Source organism: Mercenaria mercenaria, chromosome 6, assembly GCF_021730395.1.
Source record: "Mercenaria mercenaria strain notata chromosome 6, MADL_Memer_1, whole genome shotgun sequence".
Taxonomy (NCBI): Eukaryota; Metazoa; Mollusca; class Bivalvia; order Venerida; family Veneridae; genus Mercenaria; species Mercenaria mercenaria.
Window position 1 is genome coordinate 11,953,945 of NC_069366.1, and position 23,752 is coordinate 11,977,696.

At 35.6% G+C, this 23,752-nt stretch overlaps 3 protein-coding genes across 3 annotated transcripts; all 3 read right to left on the bottom strand.

The window, feature by feature from the left end:
- Positions 1-4,214: 4,214 nt before the first annotated feature.
- LOC123549653 (uncharacterized) lies at positions 4,215-16,215 on the bottom strand. Its single transcript, XM_045337914.2, has 5 exons — positions 16,088-16,215; positions 12,815-12,915; positions 11,640-11,771; positions 8,081-8,272; positions 4,215-7,077 (listed from the first exon to the last, which is right to left on the bottom strand). The coding sequence occupies exons 2-5, from the start codon at positions 12,911-12,913 to the stop codon at positions 6,466-6,468; spliced, it is 1,035 nt and encodes a 344-aa protein (XP_045193849.2). The 5' UTR covers positions 12,914-12,915; positions 16,088-16,215; the 3' UTR covers positions 4,215-6,465.
- Positions 8,951-11,306, bottom strand: LOC123528196 (uncharacterized). The gene is made up of 2 exons (XM_045307927.2): positions 10,674-11,306; positions 8,951-10,376 (listed from the first exon to the last, which is right to left on the bottom strand). The coding sequence occupies exons 1-2, from the start codon at positions 11,186-11,188 to the stop codon at positions 9,305-9,307; spliced, it is 1,587 nt and encodes a 528-aa protein (XP_045163862.2). The 5' UTR covers positions 11,189-11,306; the 3' UTR covers positions 8,951-9,304.
- LOC123550672 (uncharacterized) lies at positions 16,008-23,059 on the bottom strand. Its single transcript, XM_053546667.1, has 4 exons — positions 22,962-23,059; positions 17,475-17,939; positions 16,370-16,522; positions 16,008-16,202 (listed from the first exon to the last, which is right to left on the bottom strand). The coding sequence occupies exons 2-4, from the start codon at positions 17,925-17,927 to the stop codon at positions 16,008-16,010; spliced, it is 801 nt and encodes a 266-aa protein (XP_053402642.1). The 5' UTR covers positions 17,928-17,939; positions 22,962-23,059.
- Positions 23,060-23,752: the final 693 nt, after the last annotated feature.

Consider the following 23,752-nt stretch of genomic DNA (forward strand, 5'->3'; position numbering starts at 1 on the left):
GATTGTACATTTCTATACTTTTATTCGTTAACGACAAAGATCCAACAGTAATATTTATGTTCCAAGAATGCCGCCACCCTAAGAACCATGGTCATGAATGGAAAAATGTACTACCCTGTTTCAATCGCAAATTTCTCACTTAAAACGCGCATTTTGATAAATGGGTACTATGCATATTGAACACGTCGTAATTTATCTTCCATCGTGCACCAGTCACATTGTCTCAATATTTCATATCGCAGAGACACTCCCCTTATTTTATGCTTTTGTCAATGTTACAGAAGAAGCTTGGATGAAACATATTAGGACTGGCTGGTATCAATCGTCGTTTAACTACACGAGTATGCTGGAATGTGAATATGCAACACAATGTACAATGTGAATTAAATAAACAATACATATGTGTACCACTGTATGATTTCAAAATGAAAAAAGATGGTTTTCATCCACCATTTCGAGTTTCTACTTTCCACTTTACGAGGGATCTACTTTCCAGATTATATTATCGTATAACTGTGAATATTTCACATTCTGTTTTTGTTTGTTTACATCTAGACCGGAACTTTATTAGGGAAGCTCATCCAAGTTTTTTCTGTAACGTTGATGAAAGCATAGAATATGCGGAGTGTCTCTGTGATATGAAATATTGAGACAATTTGACTGGTGCACGATGGAAGATAAATTACGACTTGTACCCATATATCGAAATGCGCGTTTTATGTGAGAAATCCGCGATTGAAACAGGGTAGTACATTTTCATGTTCATGGCCATGGTTCTTATAGTGTATCTAGCGGTAAGATATAACGTATACAGAGGCATTTTCTTTCTGGTCTGTACACTCACAACCGAAAATGATCAGCCGAGCTTACCAAAATTTACCTGGTAATTTAACATAGTTAGAAAGCGAAAAATCTTATTTGTTTTACACTAATACATATCCAGCTGAAAGGAACCCTAGTTACATTGAAAGCAATCTATACGTCTTAAGAAATGCTTTAAAATAGTTTACTTCTTTCATTGACTAGGTTTTACTAATTCTGTTTTAATTTAGGAATGTTCATGGCGTATACAAAAGTTACGCCAGAGAAGAACTGTAAGCTGTACACACTGCCCCTTGCGTGACTTCTCATACTTATTCTATCTGGAATGGGATTGTTTGTATCTAACTTGGAGAACTTCATGTTGGACAGCAGAATGAAACCGTATTACTTTCCTTCTCAGTTGTCGTCTGTGTAGAATTCCTCTTATAATTGTTATATTTCCAGACAACATGATTGATAATGGAAGTATCATATATGAGTATCATACATCTCGAAAGGCCAGCAAAGCAGAGTGTACTCTTCAGAGGAAGTTAATTCTGCAGCAATCACACGGTGTGTATGCATATCGGATACCTCTCTGTGGTAAATGAGAAAACGGACACACGGGACCTTCTATGTGGTAAACAATGAACTCCACTGTCAGGGAGCTCGGAAAATTGAAACTGAAATTTTGACTTGAACATAGGTTTGTGCATAAAAGCATATGAACCACGGGAAGACGTAGCTATATACCATTGATTTTTTATCGTTACATTTGTTTCATCAGTTGACACAAGCCCAAACGAAGATAGGATGTAGACGGAGGATACTGGCTCGGATGAACATCGTGCGATGTCTATGAAACTTAAATACTACTTTCCTTGAATGAAGCAAGTATCCAGTACCTTAGATGTCAAACCGTTGATCCCATCTTATTTGTAAATACACTTTATGTGGTTATTTTCATTATGTTTCCTTACTGTCATGATGTGCCCATGTACAATCTGGTCAGTGTCAAGCACACTGTCTCGATGTTTTCATGTACGTTCTGGCTAGTGTCAAGCTAACTGTCTCGATGTAACCATGTAACTTATGACCAGTGTCAAGCTAACTGTCCCACTGTCCCTATGTACGTTCTAGCCGCCAATGTCAAACCACACTGTCTCGCTATGGCCATGAACGTTCTTGCAAGTGTCAAGCTAACTGTCCCACTGTGCACATGTACGACCTGGTCAGTGACAACCACACTTACTCGATGTGGCCATGTACGTTCTGGCCAGTGTCAAGTGCACTGTCTCAAAATTTCCGATATTTGTAATATGTATTTTATTTTACGTGGTAGTGACAAAGTCCAGCCTATTTTAGCTATTTTTACTTAGAACGGAAGGTCGGTGGTTCTACCCAGGTGCCCGCTTGAGATGAAATAATACAAGGAGGGTTACATTGGGTCTTCCTCAACCATCAAAGCTGGAAACTCGCCATATGACCTAAGTCACAAGTTTATTGGTGGTTCCGATGTGCCGTTATCGACTCAGAGACATTTTTATCGGTGGAAGGTAGTAAAGTATACTTCTTAACAGTATTGTATCTTTATCACATGAGCTGGCTCACAGCAAAAAAGGGGACACTTTATAGAAACATTAGAAATATATTTATTTTCACTGCGTCACTTTCAGGTTGCACGGTCGCAATACATTGCACTATCAGACAATAAAGACATATTGTATCTGTAGGTAATTGGCATATAGTTTTGTTGGTGTACTATGTTTGGTGTAAGCAGAAAACAGACTTATAATATTTTACATGATAAGTATCCAGCAGGAAGTGTGACTTCTCAAACACGAGATTGCTTGAAAGGGCGGATGTAAAATAATCGTTTCGATGGATATTTGGCGTTTCGAAATTTAATCATCACTAAATCATAGAAAGAATAAGTTGTTTTACATGAAAACTAAAAAGAATATAAAACATATATTATTTTTGATATATGGTTGAATTCCGGAAAAAGGACCGAATGAAGGGACCTTTTAACACTGTCAAAACCGCTTTTTCGGTGTTTATTAGTGCGTTCCATTAGCGATCCATTTTTGAACAATCAAGACCGTGTTCCATTATTGGATCGAGATTTTGGAACGAGTTATTAACTTTATAAAGAGTCATTTAGAAGGCTTTTACCTCTTTTAATAGTAAACATTATATAAATATAATATGGCAGCGCGTGTGACATTGATATCGTCAACCCGAGGGCAGAATGTCACCCGAGGTGAAAGCACACGCTGTCATATGATATTTATTTTATTTTATTGAACAAAATTAAGTACGTAAAACAGCTGGCCTTTTAAACTCAGTGACCTTACAATTAACCTCTGACGTTAAAATGATTTTAATTGAGGTCAATTTTTGGCTGAACACGCTCTGCAGATTACATATTACTAAACCCCAGGATGGAAAAATGGCTTTGTTGAAACATGCCTAATCTTATTTGTCACAAAGGTTAGCATACGTCGTTACCTTCGAATGCATGGTCAATATGTGAAAACAAACACCATTGCGACCCTCAAATTGTGCGCAACCAATTAATGCATCGAATGGTACACTACATGGACTGACCGGGTCAATGTGTATAGCCAGTGTTTTCTTAATTGCCGTATTTACTCAACTGAAAGTGGTAACGGATTTACTTTGTTGTTGGATTTAACAACTTATGTTAGCGTAAATACTTTGGAAATAGCTCACCTGACATTTTTAGGCATAGTTCTCTTTCAAAATGTTAGTGGGTTTTTTTTTGTATTTTGGTACAGAAATAAACGCACCCTTGGTGCAAATGTAACACCCCCTGGAACGCTTAAACGGAAGGATACGAAGTGCCAGTAAGGTTGAATTGTCTTGTCCTTGTGTCCGATCCTGGGGTTCCACGCACTGATGACCAGTATTTAATGCAGACGTTGCAACCAAAAGTTTACCAGATGATCGTTTTATACCGGTATTTATATAGACATGCCCTAGAAGGAACTTTTGCTATGCTTAATTTGTTCATTCATTTAATTCAACTATCCTCATCAATTAAACAAAATATCACATTGAAGAGTGGGCTCACTACTACATGTGTACATGGGAGGCAATCATTTCATGATTTGGCTAAACAGTTGAAGCAGTTATTTGCCCTTATATGACATTCAAAAATATCAGCGCGGTCACATTACCTGTCACGTGTCAAAAAGATCGAAAATATTTAGATAGTCAAAATATCTGGGATTTTCCCTTCGATTTACCATTCATAACAAATCTTCTAGTTGACATGGTTATGTTATGTAATCTCATCTTACGAATATTATCGGCGGACAAAATTTAGTGCAGTTTGTAGGTAATAAGAACAGAGGGTGGACAGGAAGGAATTATTGAAGAAGAAAAGGTCGATGTTATTTTATTTATATAACGTTTATATGCTTCTACAGGTATTTTCTTAATACATACAATTCTGTATAAATAAACGCATTTTAATGTTGTAATGTTTAAGATTTCAATAAAATTAGCATATGATAGAATTCAAGATATCATTTTAGTTTTTGGAATGTTGATTCAAATGGCATACCGTGTAACATGAAAAGTTGCGAATGTATGTTTCTCTTTGTCTATCAATATTTCATAAAGATGGATATTCTGTTAGCTGATTTATCAAATGATATGTGTAAAACTGAATCCCACGAAATGAAAACGTTGAATAATTTCTAAATTTGTATCATGTCGTGCATAAGATATATATACATTGAAGCAATGCTAGAAAGGCCTTTTCAACTGTTTCTGTACATCTAGGCTAATCCTGAGTCACATCAACAATTTGCCGAATGATTTCAATTGAATACAGCATGTTGTGAGCAATGTATCTGTTTGTTGAAACACATTCCATTGAGCGACCTATTAAGCGATCTAGTATGCCTTCCATTAAGTGGTCTATTGTGCATTCCATTAAGCGATCTATTATGCGTTCATTAAGCTATATTATGCGATCAATTAAGCGATCTATTATGTGTTACATAGCGATGTATTATGCGATCCATTAGCGGTTTATTATGCGCTGCATTAGAATGTTGCTAAGTGACACATGTTAATTAGCGATCCATTAGCTCATTCGCATGTGAAATTCGAATATGTTTTTGATGGTGTTTATTAGACTAGCAACTCGCTTTTGGGGCATGGTTTGGAACAATGTCCCAAATGAAATTTGACATAACTAGGTTTAACATCGTTTTCACCAGTTATGAAAATTGTTTATCTTTATTTCTTTAAAAAATTGATTTTTAAAGGGGGGGGCAACTTTTCAAGAATGTTCTAAGTACGTGACACTACGTGACAATATGGAAAACATGTACTTGACATTTTTCATGATTTTTTGGGGGGATCAAGGTACTTGGACATGCTTTCTGTTGCTTTCCTTTCATTATACGCGTTAATATGACTTCAGTGACTTTACTTTTTATCTAGTATATATCATTAGATAACAAGCGTCTTATCTATTCACACACACACACGCACGCACGCACGCACACACACACACACATGAAGTATACAATAAAATCACTGTTCAATATATAGTTTAAAAGAAGCAGACAACGTACATGGTCATTCTATTAGATATTGTAAAATACTTTTGACAAATTGAAAATTACATTAAAGAATACATTTACCAAGTATTCAATCTGACTAAATTCTAGAACATGTCAAAATAAATCTAAACATTTATCTGTTTTGCAAGACTTGCTTTACATTGACATAAAAAGAACTTTATCAAGGGCAGCAATTTTGAGAAAATATTTGGTCAAAAGCAAATAACAACTTAAGAAACGAAATTACTTAGGTCCATGTTTTTCATTTCCATCAATCGAAGAAGAATATAGTGAGAAATACAGCTTTTATCATGGTCGTATTTAAATTCCTTCTTCAACCCTAGGTCATCAAGAAAAAATAATTTACTTGTTTCGTTTTTTCCGTTTAACCTATATTTTATGAAGTCAAACATTCCGACAAATGTCATACACATGAAGTTGCAAATGCGTTCTGCAGACTGTTAACAAGGTTATTAATAATTTGACCTTGTGACCTTGCTTTCTACCCACGGTGTCTAAGTATCGTGCCTGCAAACAGTCTGAGAGACTGAGTGTCATTAAGAGTGGGCCAAACATATGAATGATGTGTTAATGATGGACGACGCACTTTTACATTAATAGTGTGCAGAAATAAAAGCAACGATATTACCAGTTTGAACTTTGAATATATAGTTGAAAAAAAGCTTAATGAAAGTATATTTTCAACTGTATCACCCAATGTCTTAAATCGCACCCATGCCTCCATTTTGACAGAGTCTCATAAGATTTTTTTCATAATTCAGAATTTTAGCAAAAAAAATCTAAAAGGAATATTATTATAAAATTTGAAAACATTGTTTGTTTTTTAGTACAATTTGCCAAAACAATCACACATGATTTTCCAACGAGAAATATGTTTAGGCCAAACGATTCGAAAGAATCAAGATTGCATTCAATGAAAATCTTTAAATTGTGTGATACAAATGTATTATGTTTGTTAACTTCTTACAAAATAGCATTAGAAATCTGTCACGATATTGACGACTAAACAAGTGATTCGGTTCTTTGTACAAACTGATGTTCATATCTCATTTCTTATCAGTTCTTCGATCCTTGCTCGAATTGGATTGTATCGTTTGGCATTCCCACCGACAAGACTACCTGTACTGCATTCAAATATTTGCCATTTCATTCCTGTACGAACAACGGAACACATAATAACGGCTTGTGAGTTTAAAGCATGGGTAAACGTTGTTTCGCATAAATTGGCATTATCATTGGAGGCCTCGTAAAATTTTAACGAAGGATTTTTGAATGCAGATAGATTCGGTGATCTCCAAGAACTCAGGATAAAATACAAATGAGTTATACTATGTGGAACATGCTTAAGGTATACATGTATTGTCTGATGCCCAGTTTTGGCACCTGGGCCCGTAAAGCTTTTCTCTGAATGTTTTATAGAGTTTCTCAGATAGTATCTGTTTGCCGGATGATTCCAGTCAATTACTTGAACAAAGCTTGTTTTGTCAAATGCCATACATGTTGCGTCGAGGAAATCCGGATTCACAGAAGGGAATTCCCAAGACAGGTCAAATATCACATGATCTAGGTGCTCAGGAATACAGTAGAGAGGAAGAATAAGTGAAATGTTGTCATTGCATCCAATGTTGTAGTCGCTTAACGTCATGTCCGGCTGAAAAGTTGAAAACATCAAGTTTAAATATTAACTAGATATTGTTTTTCACTAAAATATCTCCTACCACTTATCATACAGACACTGAATGTTAAACGCCACAAATTAAGGGTTTAAACGCCAATGAAAATCACCGAATCGTTACATTCCAACGATTTTCACAACTAGGGTTGGTACTGATCATTCCTGTGAAGTTTGGTGGTATTCTAATTTATGGTTTGGGAGAAGTAGCCCAGCCATTACAGAATTTGACGAATCAAGGACTATAACTTCACTGGATATCATTTAATAGGGCATGCCGGTGATATGTATAATTACGCTTCACACTGATCAGTTGTGAGGATTAGTCAAATTCAACCCATTTGTATAAATGCTGAGTACTACGACAAATGAATGGCCATAACTGCATTGAAAGTTGATAAACCGGACGATGCCATTGATATTCATAACTAGGCTTGGCACTGTAATTTTACAAATTTTGGTGTGATCCTCTCAGTGGTATTGGGGCTGTTACATGGACAAAATAAACTACAGCCAATTAAAATCACAGGACTGGAACATGCTGACAATATGCAGAATTAAACTGGCACTAATCATTCCTGTGAGGTTTGATGGAATAAAACATAACGTACGTAAATAATAGCATTTGACGAATTGTAAAGTCTATAACTCCAGTAAAATCAGGAACATGCCAGTCTCATGCCGACAATACATAAAGCTACCACGCTTGAAAATGATCACTTTTCTTAAGTTTGGCGTATGTCCACCCGGCAGTGTCCCAGAAGTTGCGCGGACAAACTTTGTTAAATACAGACAGACAAACAGATGGACAGACAGTAAATCAATATGTCTCTGATGCACATGCGGGAGAATTTTATTCTAGTATTGACCTGTAACATAGTGCATAGCATGTAACATTTTCTTTGTATTAAAAGTGCAATATAGAATTCACGTTTTTTTTGGGAGCATGCATACTATGCAGTGTTTTATTATAAGTAACAACCTTTAGATTGGTATCATTGTAGAGTAATCTCTGTTGCTCCTTTGGTAGATGCAGCCTCTGATGTATTTCATCTTTAATGTCATCAATACGCATACTAACATGGAATGGTATCCACTCTGTATCACCATTTATTGTGGACACACTAATGACATTTCCTTGTGGTCTCAAAAGCTGAGCTCGTTGCTTCATCACCTATTGAATGAAAAGCAGAACGAGTATAGAATCATTGTGTCTGATTGTATCTTAGTATAGAGTAACTAAATTAATCTGAAAATGTTCAGCTTTATTATATACTTCCTAATGAAAAATCGATAAATACTGATAAAAATAAAATACAAATTTTCATTGTATTTATTTTTCATTTTTCGTTGCAAAGAGACATATTTAATTTAGTTGATCTTATTCGGCAAAGCACATGTATAAACAATTTTGTAAAGTGCATTACACTTTACGGGGAAGTGTTAACAGTTTAGGTAAAAACTCCCAGGCTAAGCTGACTTATTAATATGAGTTTTTTCTATTTAAAAAACAATTTGAAAAGAATGGATATACTATTAAATAAGAAATAATATTAAAGTTATCTATATTTTCTGTCTTTTGTTTGTCTTATTATAAAAAAGGGATTGGCTTTGTCTCTACATTTCGGGGTTTAAATAAGCACTGAAACGAGCATTAAAATGGCATATACAAGAATTATAATACTTTCTTAATATTGGTGCAGGTACGTATGACATAGATTCATCAGACATGAAATATATAGAGGATCTTACATGAGTGTCTTTCCATATGGAATTTATTAAACGAGTTGAATAAAAATGATAAAATGCGAGGCTCAGCCGAGCATTTTATCATTTTTATTCAACAGTTTAATAAATTCAATATGGAAAGACACGAATGTAAGATTCTTTTTATCACATAAACCATATACGCAGTAAAAGTGTGTCAAGAATGATCACACTTCCCCTTTAACAAATAAAAGCCAAAGGAGTAATGCGGTTTCTACTTAATGAGCCAAGAAAATAGTGCAACGCTAAACATCAATACGTTTATTTTTCTTACTTTGAAAACACTTCTAAAACTATCACAATATATCATGTGCTTCAATTCAATTTTTAACACTTTTAGATTATTATAATCAGTCTTTTTAACAATTACAAATACATGTGGCCTGGCAAATGACGTCACACTATAAGTTTACACAGCGCGTGCGATTTAAAGTACATGTCACTGTGAATCGCTATCGCTTTCAATAATTCTTAGACGTTTTCTTGGTGGATTAGGTGGAGAAACGTTGTTAGCGTGGTTAATGTACACATTAAACGTACCACCATGGATTGGACCAGCAAACAGACTTTGAAATCCACCGGTCAGATTTATATTTGAGGTGGAATTTGAATGCATCGAAGTTGCCACGCTTGGTGTCGAATATGTGTTGACCTGATTAAGTGGATATGCTGTGTAGTTTGCTTTATCAGTATCAGGATTTGGATGTGCAGTGCTGCTGGATGAATACAGGATTTTGGATATTTCTTTGTGCTGATTGTCATTGATGTGACTGTAGTTATTAATAGAAGATATGTTTTTGTGACCAGAAATTTGCATTATGTGATTTGCTGGAACATTGTTATTGTTTAGTTTTTGAACAAGGTATTTGCGTGCACTGTGATTTGACAGCCGTTTATCAGTGTTAATTCCTGAGCTCTGAACCATACGTTTCATCATTGATTGCAATTTGTTAATACCAACAGGATTACGTTTGAACCAGGTGTCTTCATCACAAGGTAAGGGTTTTGTTGTTGAAGCTATGTAGAATGGATGGGTTGGTTCAGAGTAACCACTGGGGCGTTTCTTGGCATATAATTTGTATATTTGGACAGGGCATCTCTCAGGATTTGCAACGTTACACCATATTTTCGGCCTTACTGTACGAACATCTCTGGGATTTTCACCTGTTCTGGTTTTAGTTTGTCTCTCAGTAAATTCAAGATATTCATTGCCATTTTCATCTTCTTTCAAATTAATGTCACCCCAACACATGTCACGATGTTCAGCACATCCCCTTAAGCCAAAATGCACAGTATTATAAAACCAGAGAGTTTGTAAGATACTATCGGGAGTACTTGCACCCATTTGCTTGCTTTCCCATAACACAGATAATTCTTCGTCAGAGATGGCCTCACTCTTGCGTGGTAGGTTTCCTTTGCCATCTCGCTTAAGTTGCTTTTGTTTGCTCTTCAGAACTTCTCGTACCTGAGCAAATCCAGGTCCAGTGGCAATGTACTCTCCATAATTGTACCTGAAAATGTGAAATAGTGGACCAAATAATACACATCTCTGTATTTTTACAGATAGTTATGCGCTGATAAGAAACTTGGTTTACGAAATTAGTAGAATATTTGCTATTTTAAGTAGATCTATTTCAGTATATTATTATATTCCAGTGTTTTATCATTTTATATCATGTTTTAACATTTAATGATTATTTTACTGTAGATCTTGTAGATTCTATATTTGTATACATAGAAACTTAAAGTATACTGTAGTTGTTCACGGCGGATCTGATAATTAACTTGGGTGGGGTTATAAAGAATACCTGCGTAGCTGTCGGTCGAAGCTTGATACCATTCCCCTGAGACTACCTGGTTCATAGTCCTCGCTGTTTGACTTTTTCACACTCAGGAGAAAACGGCTTAGTAGTGGTGCGAGTTCACTGACAGGGATTTCATGGAGCAACCTTGTCTCTCCAACCGCGGGTTCATTAAAAAAGGAATTCAGCAATTTAAGATCATTCATTGTTTTGGTCAGAGTGTTTTTATTTGACTGCTGATCTATAAATGTGTTAATGTCATCACTATTTACGTGCTGGAATCTGGAGGTATTAGCTTTGACAGTAGGCTGAGTAGTTGTCGTCTGCACGGTCACTTTGTCCGGCGCCGGACAGTCCACACGTTTCAGTCTTTCAGGTTCTATTTCAAACTCGAATTCAGTATTGCATAGTTTGACCATGAAAAATGTCCCAAAACCTCTTTGTACTTTTTCAGTGATCTGGCCACCACCTTTGCCATCAATCTGAACGAAATCACCCACCGTTAACGGACGGTCCGCCATGTTTATTTACTTTTTTGACAGCGCGTATGAATACATAAATAAAGTGATTCGGCCCCGCATATGCCTCATTTGCATATTTATTACACTAGTGTATTACCGGATTTATTGCATGGCTTTATTAAACTCCCGCGCCGTAGTTTATGTGATAAAATTAAGTTCCCTTTATTTGCATTGAATTGGAAAATAACGCATATTCTTTGGACACCGGATTTTGAAAGAAACTGAATCTGAATAAACGGGTATTTGGTGAACCAGACAAAATATGTCATGTTATAACATTCTCCCTGATTTCAGGTAATTAAATTCCTCGCCGGCAATCGAATTATGTCTATTGCTTTCCATTACAGTTTTCCGGCTAAATGTAATGCCAAAATATTCAAAATATAGCATTGTACAGAACGAAACTTGATTGACAATGCTAATAAAACTAATAGATAAGTAGTCAGTGTACCTTTCTGTAATCAACAAACATCCTGTCAAGTTTGGCTTGGAAAAGCTGCACAATTTTACTATTTGGATCAACCCTAGCATCACAGTTTCTGTTTGTGCATGTTCCATTTTCCTTTGCGTGCTTTACAACACACTGAAATAAAAGAGAGTTGAAACGCGATATCTTAAACTCTCTCATTTCAAAACTCCGGTTATCTCAATGTCATTTTCAAGTCCAACCCCGAAAACATGTGCACAAAATGTCATTTTAAAACGAATTTTGGTTATCGTAAAGTACTACGCTTGAACCCCTACAATATGTGTTTCAGTTGTAATATACAAACTAAATAAATATACAATATTCAAGTCAACACAGAGATTTATTCTTTTAAAGAAATGATTCCATCATACGGCGACGTTAAATAGATGCAACAGTTAATGTCGTCCTCAAACAGAAAGAGATGTGAAACGATAAGTATATTTTTTAAAGTGCAGAGAGACGGATCAATTAAAATACATTATTGCCCGATATTTTCAATCGTTGAAACTTATACTCAATGAACAGATAATTTCTACTGAAAACTAAAAAAAACAACTAAACATTCAAACTCGGGAGTACACCGTCGGATGAAAACAAATATAATAGTTGCCTAATGGACTATTGAGATCCCCAAATGAAGACATTGTGGAAATTTGCTCATACAAGATTATGTTTTTACCAAAATAATGGTGTTAGACAAAGTAACCAGTTAGAATCATTTTATACCTATGGTTCTTGCACATTGCAGTTCTTCTAAATATCACCTACCATTAAATGAAATGTCAACATAATCCCTTGAACAGTTTTTTCAGTTATGTTTCAAAGAAACAATAAAATACTATAAAAGGACATATTTCGAAACAAAAGGGGCAATGAAGAGTTATGATTCTTTCATGTATTTCATTATCCATGTCATTTCCTGTAATAATCAAAAACAACTAGCAAATGGATAAACTGTAGTATTTCAACCTTACAAGTATGACATAGATTCATCAGACATGAAATATAATTAAGTTCCCTTTATTTACATCGAATCGGAAAATAAATCTTAAGAAAACTATTATTCACATTTTGTTACTGCAGCAGTACATAAAGCTGGTACTGTGGGTAAATGTTTTAAGAAACTATGTGAAAATAACTTTCAGAAAAGATCTTACTCTCAAACACGCAAGCGGAGCATGATGACAATCCTCTGTAACAGTCGCAGTAGGAAATTCGTTAGGTGGCTTACCAGTTTTACACAAGGGACACACCATACCTGAAAAACGTAAATGAACGGTGTGTAAGTGTATGTGACTGTGTGCGCTCGTATGCGTGGGAAGGTTTAAACGATTGTTTGTTTAAAAAATATATCAAGTCGTCTTTTACCAGCTACGTTTCATTTGATTTTTACCAGTTTTTCTCTTTATGGTTTTAGAAGTGTAACATCATAATAAAAGGAACAAATTGTAGTTTTGTAGTTACTAATGCTATTTAAAGTTTGTGGAAGTCAATGCCTACGAGCTTATGGAAAACACAATTTGTTATTTGTATTTACAGTTTTATTTTCTCATTTTTACATGTGTTCGTCTGATCGGAAGTTGTATATCTCAAAAGTAATAAATCTCTCAAACTAAAAAGTCTCAACTACCGGTGACTGTAAAGGAATAGCAAACGTTTTGACTTTGCATCACAGCACTAGCTTACCACTTTGGAGAAATGCACACTTTTCGCATGACAACATGATGTATGCAAAGAATCGTTGTCACCAATATACTCTAGGGTTATAATATTCATCGTTAACTGGTTTGCATCAGCTGTACATAGCTGTATTTAAAGAAATGCATTTTGACGATGTATGTACGGAGAATTTGTAAATGTAATAACTAAAAGACACGATGGTGCTGAACTATATTTCTAATTATACCACGTTTAGTTCAAGCGCCGTAGCCACACTGAGGCAAACCGAGGCAGTTGCCTCGGTTAAATTTGAGGAGCTAAAAAGGTAAAACGTAGGCCTAACACACTGATGAAAATTTCAGTTATAAAAGTTCAAAAATTATATTAATATCATTATAACATATCAAAATATCAGTTGCCTCATGACATCATTGAGGCAAGGTGAGGCAGAAATCCTAGCAGTCATATTGATAGCCTTGCCAGGCCCGGATCCAGGGCCGGCCCGAGGAAGCCAGTGCCCCCCACCCAAGTTGGCTGAATGTGACCAGTACTTATCAAAATTGCACCCAATTAATTATTATTAATATCACCAAATTTAAACCCCAAAACGCACCAGTGGCCACTATTCCATGCCAATTTTTCAAACATTTCCAGAGGAAGAGCCCCCTGACCTCACTATTTAAAATGAAGGGGCAACTCCCTCCCATACCTCAAATTAAGATATAAAATGCACCAGATGTCACCATTTCATACCTGTATTTCATTTTTTCCAGGGGAGAGCCCATTGACCTCTAACATGAGCGGGTTCCCCTACAGTACATCAAAATTTAGACCAAACAATCATTTCTTATCTGTATTTCAAAATATTTCATGAAGAGAGTCCCCTGGCCCCACTAAAGTGAGAGGGACCCCTTCCCATACCTTAAAATTAAGACAAAAATGCAACAGAGGCTACTATTTCATACCTGTAATTCTAATTTTTCCAGGAGGGAGAGCTCCCTGACCACTAAAATGAGGGAGTTTCCCCTACAGTACCTCAAAATTTAGATAAAAATGCACTGGAGGCCACCATTGCATACCTGTATTTCAAAATTTTCCAAGGGGAAGAGCCCCCTGACCCACCTAAAATAGGGGGTTTCCCCAACAGTATCTCATATTTTAGACCAAAAATGCACCATAGGCCATCATTTTGAATCTGTATTTCAAGAGCCCCCTGACCCCCCTTAAATGAAGAGGTTACCCCTTTCAGAACCTCAAAATAAAAAATACACCAGAGGCCACAATTTCATACCTGTATTTCAAACATTTCTAGGGGTAGACCACGTGACCCTCGCCGCCTAAAACGGACAGAGCCACCTCTCGTACCTACCCCTTCTCTGGCTATAAACTAATAAACAACTACATGTAGTAAACTGATAAATAGCATATTGTTGTATGTGTCTGATTTTATTGCCTATGATTGTATCCAGGACAAATCCCCAATTATCCTTGTTATCAATATATTGTTTTTTCTTAAAATATGAAAGTAAAAGTGATAAATAGGGCTAAAAGACGAGTTTTACTGTAATATAACACAGTCTGAGAGTGCTCCAGAATGCACCAGAGACATTCTGAGGAACAAAATTTCGGGCGGGGTATGGGCAAGCCCTTGGACTCCCTAGATTGCCTGGCTACGGCACTGTTTACACATATATGAAAATAAATACCAACAGCAACCATGAGACAGTGTATCAAATAACAATTATTTGATAACATTGCAAATATTCTAGAAGATTATTGAAATGGTTATTTAACTGTTAACTGAAAAATAATTTATCAGCTGTCTTATAAATAGCGTTACTATCAGATTTCCTGAGCGGAAATATCATATTACATACGTTACAATGAATAGTTACAAAAAGCCCTTAGAAATAGTCATTGCGACAAATAGTAATGGATCCATAATGGCGCATTGACTCTATGTCAAATAATTTGAAGATATATGCAACGCAAACTTTTGAGCAACTAAAGTGTATTTTCACTTAGTCGAGCAAGGACCATAATTCTTGTTCGGCTGAGTGAAATACCAAACAAAATATCAGATATACAAGTTCACATACAATATAACAATCACCTAGTGTTGTTTGACTCCAAGTAAAGTACTTTATGAGATACATGCTCTTTATGCACATTACTACTAAACCAATGCCAAAGACTCTGATATGTCAACAAAACCCAGGTGAAAAAAAATCACACTTGTTCGGACTTCGAAGGTCGAACCACAATTCAGAATAATAAACAAAACTTCGAGTATTATCCGCATTACCAGAAAATGAAACCCACAAGCTGGACCTCATACAAAACATCAATCAAACGTTGACAATATCAAGCTTAGTGCAGAAGCTGAAACGTTCACAGCGTACAGTTATAATTCTATCCAAAATGTTTGGCTCTGTAAAAAGCCAGACCTTTATGCGAGGTTTTAAACTGAATTCGACGGACAGTATAATATTTCTCCTCACTGTGCGGGGAAAGAATTAATAAGATGTAACGGAAAAAGAGGTAACTGTATGTTAACCCTTGACCTAAAATCTTTTCAATTTCAATACAGAAACTTTATAAATCGAGGGCTTGGCGCAAAACTATTGTATCTTGTTCTTTATTTATATACACTTACAACAGTTTTGCACCAAGCCCTCGAAATGTTTTTTCTCAATACTTCTTATCTGCAGCAAAATAAATAAATTTTCTGCCGAGACCGACTTCATTTAAAATTAACAAAACAGGAATACCTTCGTCTTCTTCCTCGTCGCTTTCCTTACTATCAGGATCAGACAGTTCACTTGAAAGAACGATAGGAAAGTCTGGTACAGCCGATCCATTTGAACGTTTGAGCACTGGTTCCTCCTACAAGACAGAACATGATAAGCTATGCAAGGTAAGTTACAAAGCATTAGGTTAGTAGATGACAACAGTTATGAATTTATTCCTGTAATTTTAAAACATATGTGTATTAACTACTTCCAGCTACAGCTAAGCGTAATAACCGATAGCAGTTACTTCTGATTAAGTACCTTTGAACATTCTAATCCCAGTCCAGCTTCCCTGTAGCATATAGACATCAATACCTCTTCCACCTTGTTGAAATCTGTAAGAGCGACATGATGACCAAATGTTGCGGAAGCAATATTTTGATAAAACGAATCTGCACGTACATTGGTCTCACACTGAACGGCATATATCTTTACATTCGGCAAAAAGAGATATGTCATTCTCAATACTTCAAGTCAGTGAATCACGCGGTTTTTTTTTTTTTGTGTGTGTGGTTTTTTTTTTTGTTTTTTTTTTTTTTTTTTGTTGTTGCTTTTTGTTGTTTTTTTTTTTTTTTTTTTGTTTTTTTTTCAGATTTTAATATAAATGAAAATAGTATGAAAATCGGACAATAAATAGTTGAAGACACAGTTATGTCAAAATCATATTTCTAAGGCAGCGGTGGCCATTTTCAGCGCAGTGACACCTTACCGTTCATTCATTGTACAGACATTACTATACTGGTACATAAATGAGTAACAACTAAGTAATCGTGTAAAGTTAGATAAGATATAATGTTTAGCTCAATTCAAACTTTGATTCTGACTTTGAAGTGATTCTTTTGGAAGTCAAATTGTTTATTCATATGAGTTATTATGGAAAATCTTAATTTCACAACGATCGATCCTACCGATTCTACGGTAACATGCGATATATACCGAATGAGATATACTTTCGAATTAAAGTGTGGTCTTCCAGCACGTGCACAGAGCGTCTGACTTGGATTTTGTGGAAAAATACGCTTTTTCCTTGTGCGTAATGAGCGTCCACATAACTTGTCCGAACCGCAACGTCTTGCACATCAGTACAAGTATGGGCAGTATTGCTTTTTATTCCAAAATTTTCCTTTAAATGGATACAGACGCATATTTCTGGGCAAGCTGTTGGACTGAAACGATTCCCGATTGCCTTATTTCATATTATATACGGTAAATTATTCTCAGAATGTAATCTGTCAGTCCTGCGATAATGAAATATTTAACATTTGCCTGTAAATTGAATTATGAATCTTGTAATTAGTCTGACAATCTGTGAGTATTTTCAACACTGAATTACAATAAATTCATTAAAATCAATGAAATACTCTACCATATCTCTAAGATCTAATATTTCCTCTCTCCAGTCAATATGTTGCTTGTTCAAAATGTAGTTTCTTTCATGTGGTCGATGATCACCTATCAATATTAATGTACGTGACGAATTTGGTCGCCAATTTACTTTTGTGTTTGCGTAATGAAGCGCTAGTTCATACGCTTCGTCATTATTGCGGTGTGGTTTACCACCTCCAGTGTTTTTAGCGTCATTTACAAACCTACACAGAGACTCAACATTGTCTGTAAGCTTTTCATATTTAATGACATAAACATGATGTGTATCATAGTCACCATGAGCTATAACTCCTAAATGGATGTCAGGTATGGACGATTTCAGGTTCTTCATCATTACACGCATTCTCCTTTTAACTTGATCCAAACAATTATACATTGAGCCAGTGGTATCAAAGGAAATCACAACATCGAAAGGTTCACTAGCACTTGCCATTTTTCGTAACGTCTGAAATTGAGAAATGAACTGAAATTCAGTGTATTGAAAATAAATTCTGGAATGTAGATCCCTCGGAACCACCGAGAACAAGGCAAAAAGTGAAAATTGCAGACTAGGTTTGATTGAGTCTGTTCATGAGCAGTAATGGAAAATGCAACACTGCCCACACCCACTAACACCGGCTTAAGCAGTGTTAAGTCTTCAAGTCTAAATGAGTTGAAATCAATGATGCCGAAGGACCAGAAAATATAACAGCACTGAGATGAAGTTGGGGCGACTGTTTACGACCGCCACACAGCATGTAACACCCGCTGTTGTGAAGTAAATAAATTCTGGAAAGTAGATCCCTTGGAAGCACCGAGAACAAGGCAAAAAGTGAAAATTGCAGACTCGGTTTGACTGAGTCTGTTCATGAGCAGTAATGGAAAATGCAACACTGTCCACACACACGAGCATCGGCTTAAGACTTGCCACTACAAGTTATTAGAATTATAGAATTTTGAAGAGTTAATATTAGAAGCGCCTAAAAGCTTTTCATTGAGAAATGACAAGAACCAGTTCTCTTTCTGGAGACAGTTATACAGTCTCTGCCATTTCAACAAAGTTTAAGAATATTCATGACTACAAGGTATCATAAACTATTTAAAACTGACTGAACCTACACTTCAAACATGGACTGGACTAATGCAATTAACTTAAATGACAACTGATCTGTATGGTCCGATGTAGATGGTTGTCGGACCGCTGTAGATGTTACCATACTTGTATTTTAACAGTGATTAATAAGAAAAGCGGAAACGTTACGAACGCTTAAGGAACCCGTTTTTGTATATAAGTAGAGACCTTGACCAAAGTAACCGAAATAAAACTCAATAAAAGCTATCTACACACCAACTTTCGTAACAATAGGTATATCCAAACTAAAGAATAGGTTGACCAGAAATGAAACTATTTTTTTCTATTTTTAGTAAGAGTGACCCCATATAAAATCCAAAGTACTTCATATAAGTTTGCAATACACCAAGTTTGTTGACAATAAGCCAATTCATAGCGTCATACCAAAGACGTACCAAATGGTACTAGCAGCTTCCTCGCTTGGCGCTCAGCATTAAGGGGATAATGCTAGGACTGGTCAGCCCGGAGTCAGTATAATGTGACTGGGAATGGTATCATGCCACGTGTCTACGGCGTGATATTCCAGTGAGGCAGCACTATAAAGTTGGGCATTGTGTTCACTACTACAAGTAGACACTGCCGTTTATATGACTGAAAAAATGTTGGAAAAGATGTTAAACCCGAACACACACACACACACACACACACACACACACACACGCACACACTAAAGTTAAAAAGTCGGAAACCACCTTTTCGAAGATCAGTGTAAAACAGAGTTGTTTTCTATTTTCGATTACTACATTGCAAAAGGTATAACACTTTTTCTTGTTTGACGGCCGTTCCGTTGGAAATATTTGCTCAATATTTACATTTTCTTAAAATAAGAAACAAATACTGGGACAGTCAAATGCGTTCGCTCAAACACGGAAATTTGTTCGAACCATTGGTATTTCGAGCCAAGAAATTTAGATTTGTGAGCTGTAAACTACATTATAAAAAATCTTACTGCAAGGTAGAAATAATAGCAAACTTTTAAATAGGTCATGAGTCATTTTCATTGTCAAAATTTGTCATTAGTTTCCACGATCTATCAAAATTAGTTTTATCTCTCAGTTCTTCATATGCATTGTTTTTACAAGTATCTTGGTAGCACATTGTAGTGTGTAGCACTGACACTGACAAAACCTGTCCTATAATTATTTTTTTTTTTTTTTTTTTTTTTTTTGGAGGGAGAGGAGTGGGCTCGAAGTCAAAATGATTTCTATCATTTGACAAAAAATCTCATTCTTCAGGCATATGATTAGTTTCTTTCTGATGAGTTAAGAAAAAGATTAGTATGACTCTAAACGTTATTTTTGTAAACAACTGAATATGTTTTCTTTCGGTCATTTTTCATTCATCGGAAATTCAAACGTGTTTTTTTCCGTACATTTTATCTTTTCAAGATTCGCTGAATATCGTTTTGTATTTTTTTTATGTATGGCATCGGAAGTGTGTCAAAATGGGGAATCGTATTTGATTGTTTTGATTTTAAGTATCACTGTGGCTAAGCTATTCGTGCATGATCAAAAGTATGTGAAAACATAGCGTCGATTTCTTCGATTCAAATCGTTTCGGAGATTTTGTCATCAGGGTAAATCAGTTTTGTCTACACCTTGTATCATATGAGTAATTGTTCCTTCAAAGACAGCCCAACTTGCTCGTTCCATGTAAGAATATATGAGCCCTCGAATGAACATTTGTTGGGTACAGAGAACAAAAGGTAACGGTAAATTCTATTCATTCCGTAGAGTTTATTGGGTACTTTTTGTCGCTTGTTGGGTACTTTTTAACAAAAGAAATACCCAATAAAGGTTCCGTACGTAGGAACGTCCGTGTATTATCACTACCATCGTTTGTTAATGATGCCCTGACAACTGATGACAAATGACCAAAAATGCATTTTAACGGTTGATAGGAGTTACGGGAAATAACATTTTCTATCCCTTTCTCAATAATAAACTAATCTATCTACTAGAAATCTTACGTGCACATTATGCTTCCTAACTGGAAAGGCCTACCAAGTCAAAAAACGAAATATTTGACGTATTGTAGGTGACGGTAGTACGGAGCTTTCTCGGACTGATGAAAATGATAGGCAGTACGGAAAAGATTATTCAATGCACGCACATTTGACTGATTACCAGTTTTAACTGGACTTGATCATTTCTATTTCCAGAAAGCTGTATACTGAAAGGTTTTCAATAAAAAAAATAGAGGAAAGGATATTTTCAATTAATGAATCTATTGGTATATGATTATCATAAACCTTTAGAAAATGTCTGAGTTATAAACATATAATTCTGATTCATTCTACCTACTGACAAGTTTAATATTGTGAAAGTTTGCCAAAAACAAATCTTAAGTGCAAACAATGATTCATGTACTTGTTTGCGATGATTTAAAAGTTATGCAATCATGAAATAAAATGTACTGGAGCTATAACGGTGAGTTTTTTAATGTTTTTTCACGAACAAAACTATGTCGCACTATAATATCGTTCGCTCTGCTCTCCCCCGAAATTTCTCAAAACCGCCTTGGAGGCCTGCCTTTACGAGAATTTTTGTGAAAACTTTAAATCACTATCCCCTGCCCCCATAATTGATCAAGATTTTACCACGAGGCAGGAATTTTACTGTGCGGCACATTGAGTCCCTTTCTCGCAACAGAAAGCTGTTCATATGACGTGTTGCAGCAAAATGTGCCACAGAAATCAGTGGTTTTCTCAGTCATCCTCGTCAACCTCAGTTCTTTTGCCTCAAATGCGTGGCTTTAATTTCATCAATTTGATTAAAGATCATAAAATTTAATGATTCTTCAAAAAGGAGATTCTCTAAAGCATTCAACTTTTTGAACACAGGGAGTACCGGTGCAGGTGTTAAAACCAGCAAAGTTCGGTACAAGTCAATTTATGAAAAGTTGTCATTAATGCAACCGAGTGCCTTTCGGTATTTTCGGAATACCCGAAAAAACAACACATCGTCATATTATTACTTTCGCGGCAGCAAACTCCACTCAAGACTGCCCCACTGTGTTCCTTTGTTTGTTCGTTTTGTCCTTGTGTGTTGACTTTGTGTGTGCGCGTGTGTGTATGCTTATTGTTCGTCTTGTCCTTATGTGTTGGCGTTGAGTGTGTGTGTGTGTATTGTTCGTTTTGTCCTGATGTGTAAGCTTTGAGTGTGTGTGTGTGGTGCACGCGTTTGCGTGCTGGGGGGTTCGTTTTGAGGAGGCTGCGCTTTTGGTGCGTGGCATTCCCTGTTTGATATTTTTCTTTGTTTTTTTCGCACTACATGCAGTTCACTCAATTATCACCTTTTTTCTTACACCATTATGCCGGTGTGGAAGTCTTAAAGCTACTATTCACTACTTCTTTGAGTGTACACTTCTCTCTGCCTGTCGTAACGATCTATTGAATAGTCTTCAGAGATTTGACATTGACTTGAACACGATTTCATTTGGTAACCCTAACCTTTCTGATCAGGAAAACACTACCATATTTTCACAGGTACTAAACTACATAGCCAACAGTAACAGATTCTTTAAGTTTTATAAGACAGCTTCACCGTGACATTTTAGTCCTTCTTTTTCTCCTTTCTTCTATTTTTTATTTTACTGTCAAATCACATAAATTGTAAAGTACTCGTCTTTACAATTATATTCAATTAAATTTTTCTTAAGACTATATTCATTGTCCCGGTACAGCTTAGAGCTCAAGTATTTGCACAAATAATTTTGTCCGCAAAGGAGAAGAATTATGTAAGACTATGAGTCTTATGTCAGAGATGACTTGAAATAGCCGTGTTCAATTTAAATATGATTCAATGTAAGTGATATTTCGTAACTCGTAACTACTTTATTGGCCATTTAATTGTCTTCTAATGAATTTACAAAACAAAACGAATTTGTAAATGTAGTCTATGGTGGCAGATTTGTTTCATTTCGTCTTTTTGCCCCTACCAAGCGAAAACGTAAGTTTAGAAGTTAAAAAGGCTGAGGCGAGGAAAACTCCCAGAACAGCGGGTGATTTAAACTCAAACGGCGGCGTCGCGTGACGAAAAGTCAGCGTAAGCAGAACGCTAATCCGCGACCCCGCCATATTGTGTCTCTTAAATGTCGTATTTTTCCCCGCGGTCTCGCAAATTAAGGTTTTCACTTCTTAAATGCTTGGCAACCTTTCGCTCCGCGCCCATGCCATTTCAATTCTAAAATCTCGTGTTTTTACTTGGAGGGTTCGCGGGGCGAAAGAAGGAAATGGCACAAATCAGCCACCATATTAATCCCAGGGTTATTTTCTGAAAATTGGTTCGGGAATTTCCTCAGTGCATTGCACAAATATTCTTCATTGAAAAAAAATAAAGAATGATAAAACTGTACCTTCAACTGCACAATCCGTTGCAAACAAAATGCATGAATGTTTTTATCCTTTAAACCCACTATACGATTGGTTTCGTTCTGTATTTTAGGTGTACAAGATAGTTCAGATCTAACGTTACTCAATCAATAAAATACGTTAGATTTTAAAGGTGGTTAATCAGATTTTGGTCAGCCAATTGATTTGTTCAAAACTTAATAACTGATTATATACACTTATTTCTGTAGACTGAGTTCTTTATATATGCTAGATTTCTACTGTAAGTGTTTTTAAAACTTGATTTTCCTAACCTGGTTGCCCAAGCGTTATTTTAGTATTAGTGTAAATATTGTTGTGCTATGATTTCTACACAACAACTGTTATAATGGGGAATCTAAAATATAGAATAAGAAGTTCATAAGATCCTTTTTCCAGTTTATTTTACACTTTAACTTTAAGCTGTCAGCGAATGTTGTGTTCATACAATATGTATGTGTACCTAATATTAGTTAATAACACAATATTACATTTAGCATTTAAAACAGAAATATTAAGAATGGAAACAAATGATTCAGATAGATTCGACAACTTTGTCAACAACGTTCATTAATACAATTTGTAATTAATTTCTAACACAATATTACATGTACATATGTAATATAAAACAAGTCTCTATTTAAAATGACAGACAACTTTAAAACAGAAATATCTTGAATTAATCAATCAGAAAGATTCTTCAATATTTTCAACAACGGTAATTTATACAATTTGTGAATTAATTTCTAACGTAATATTACATGTACATATGGAATAT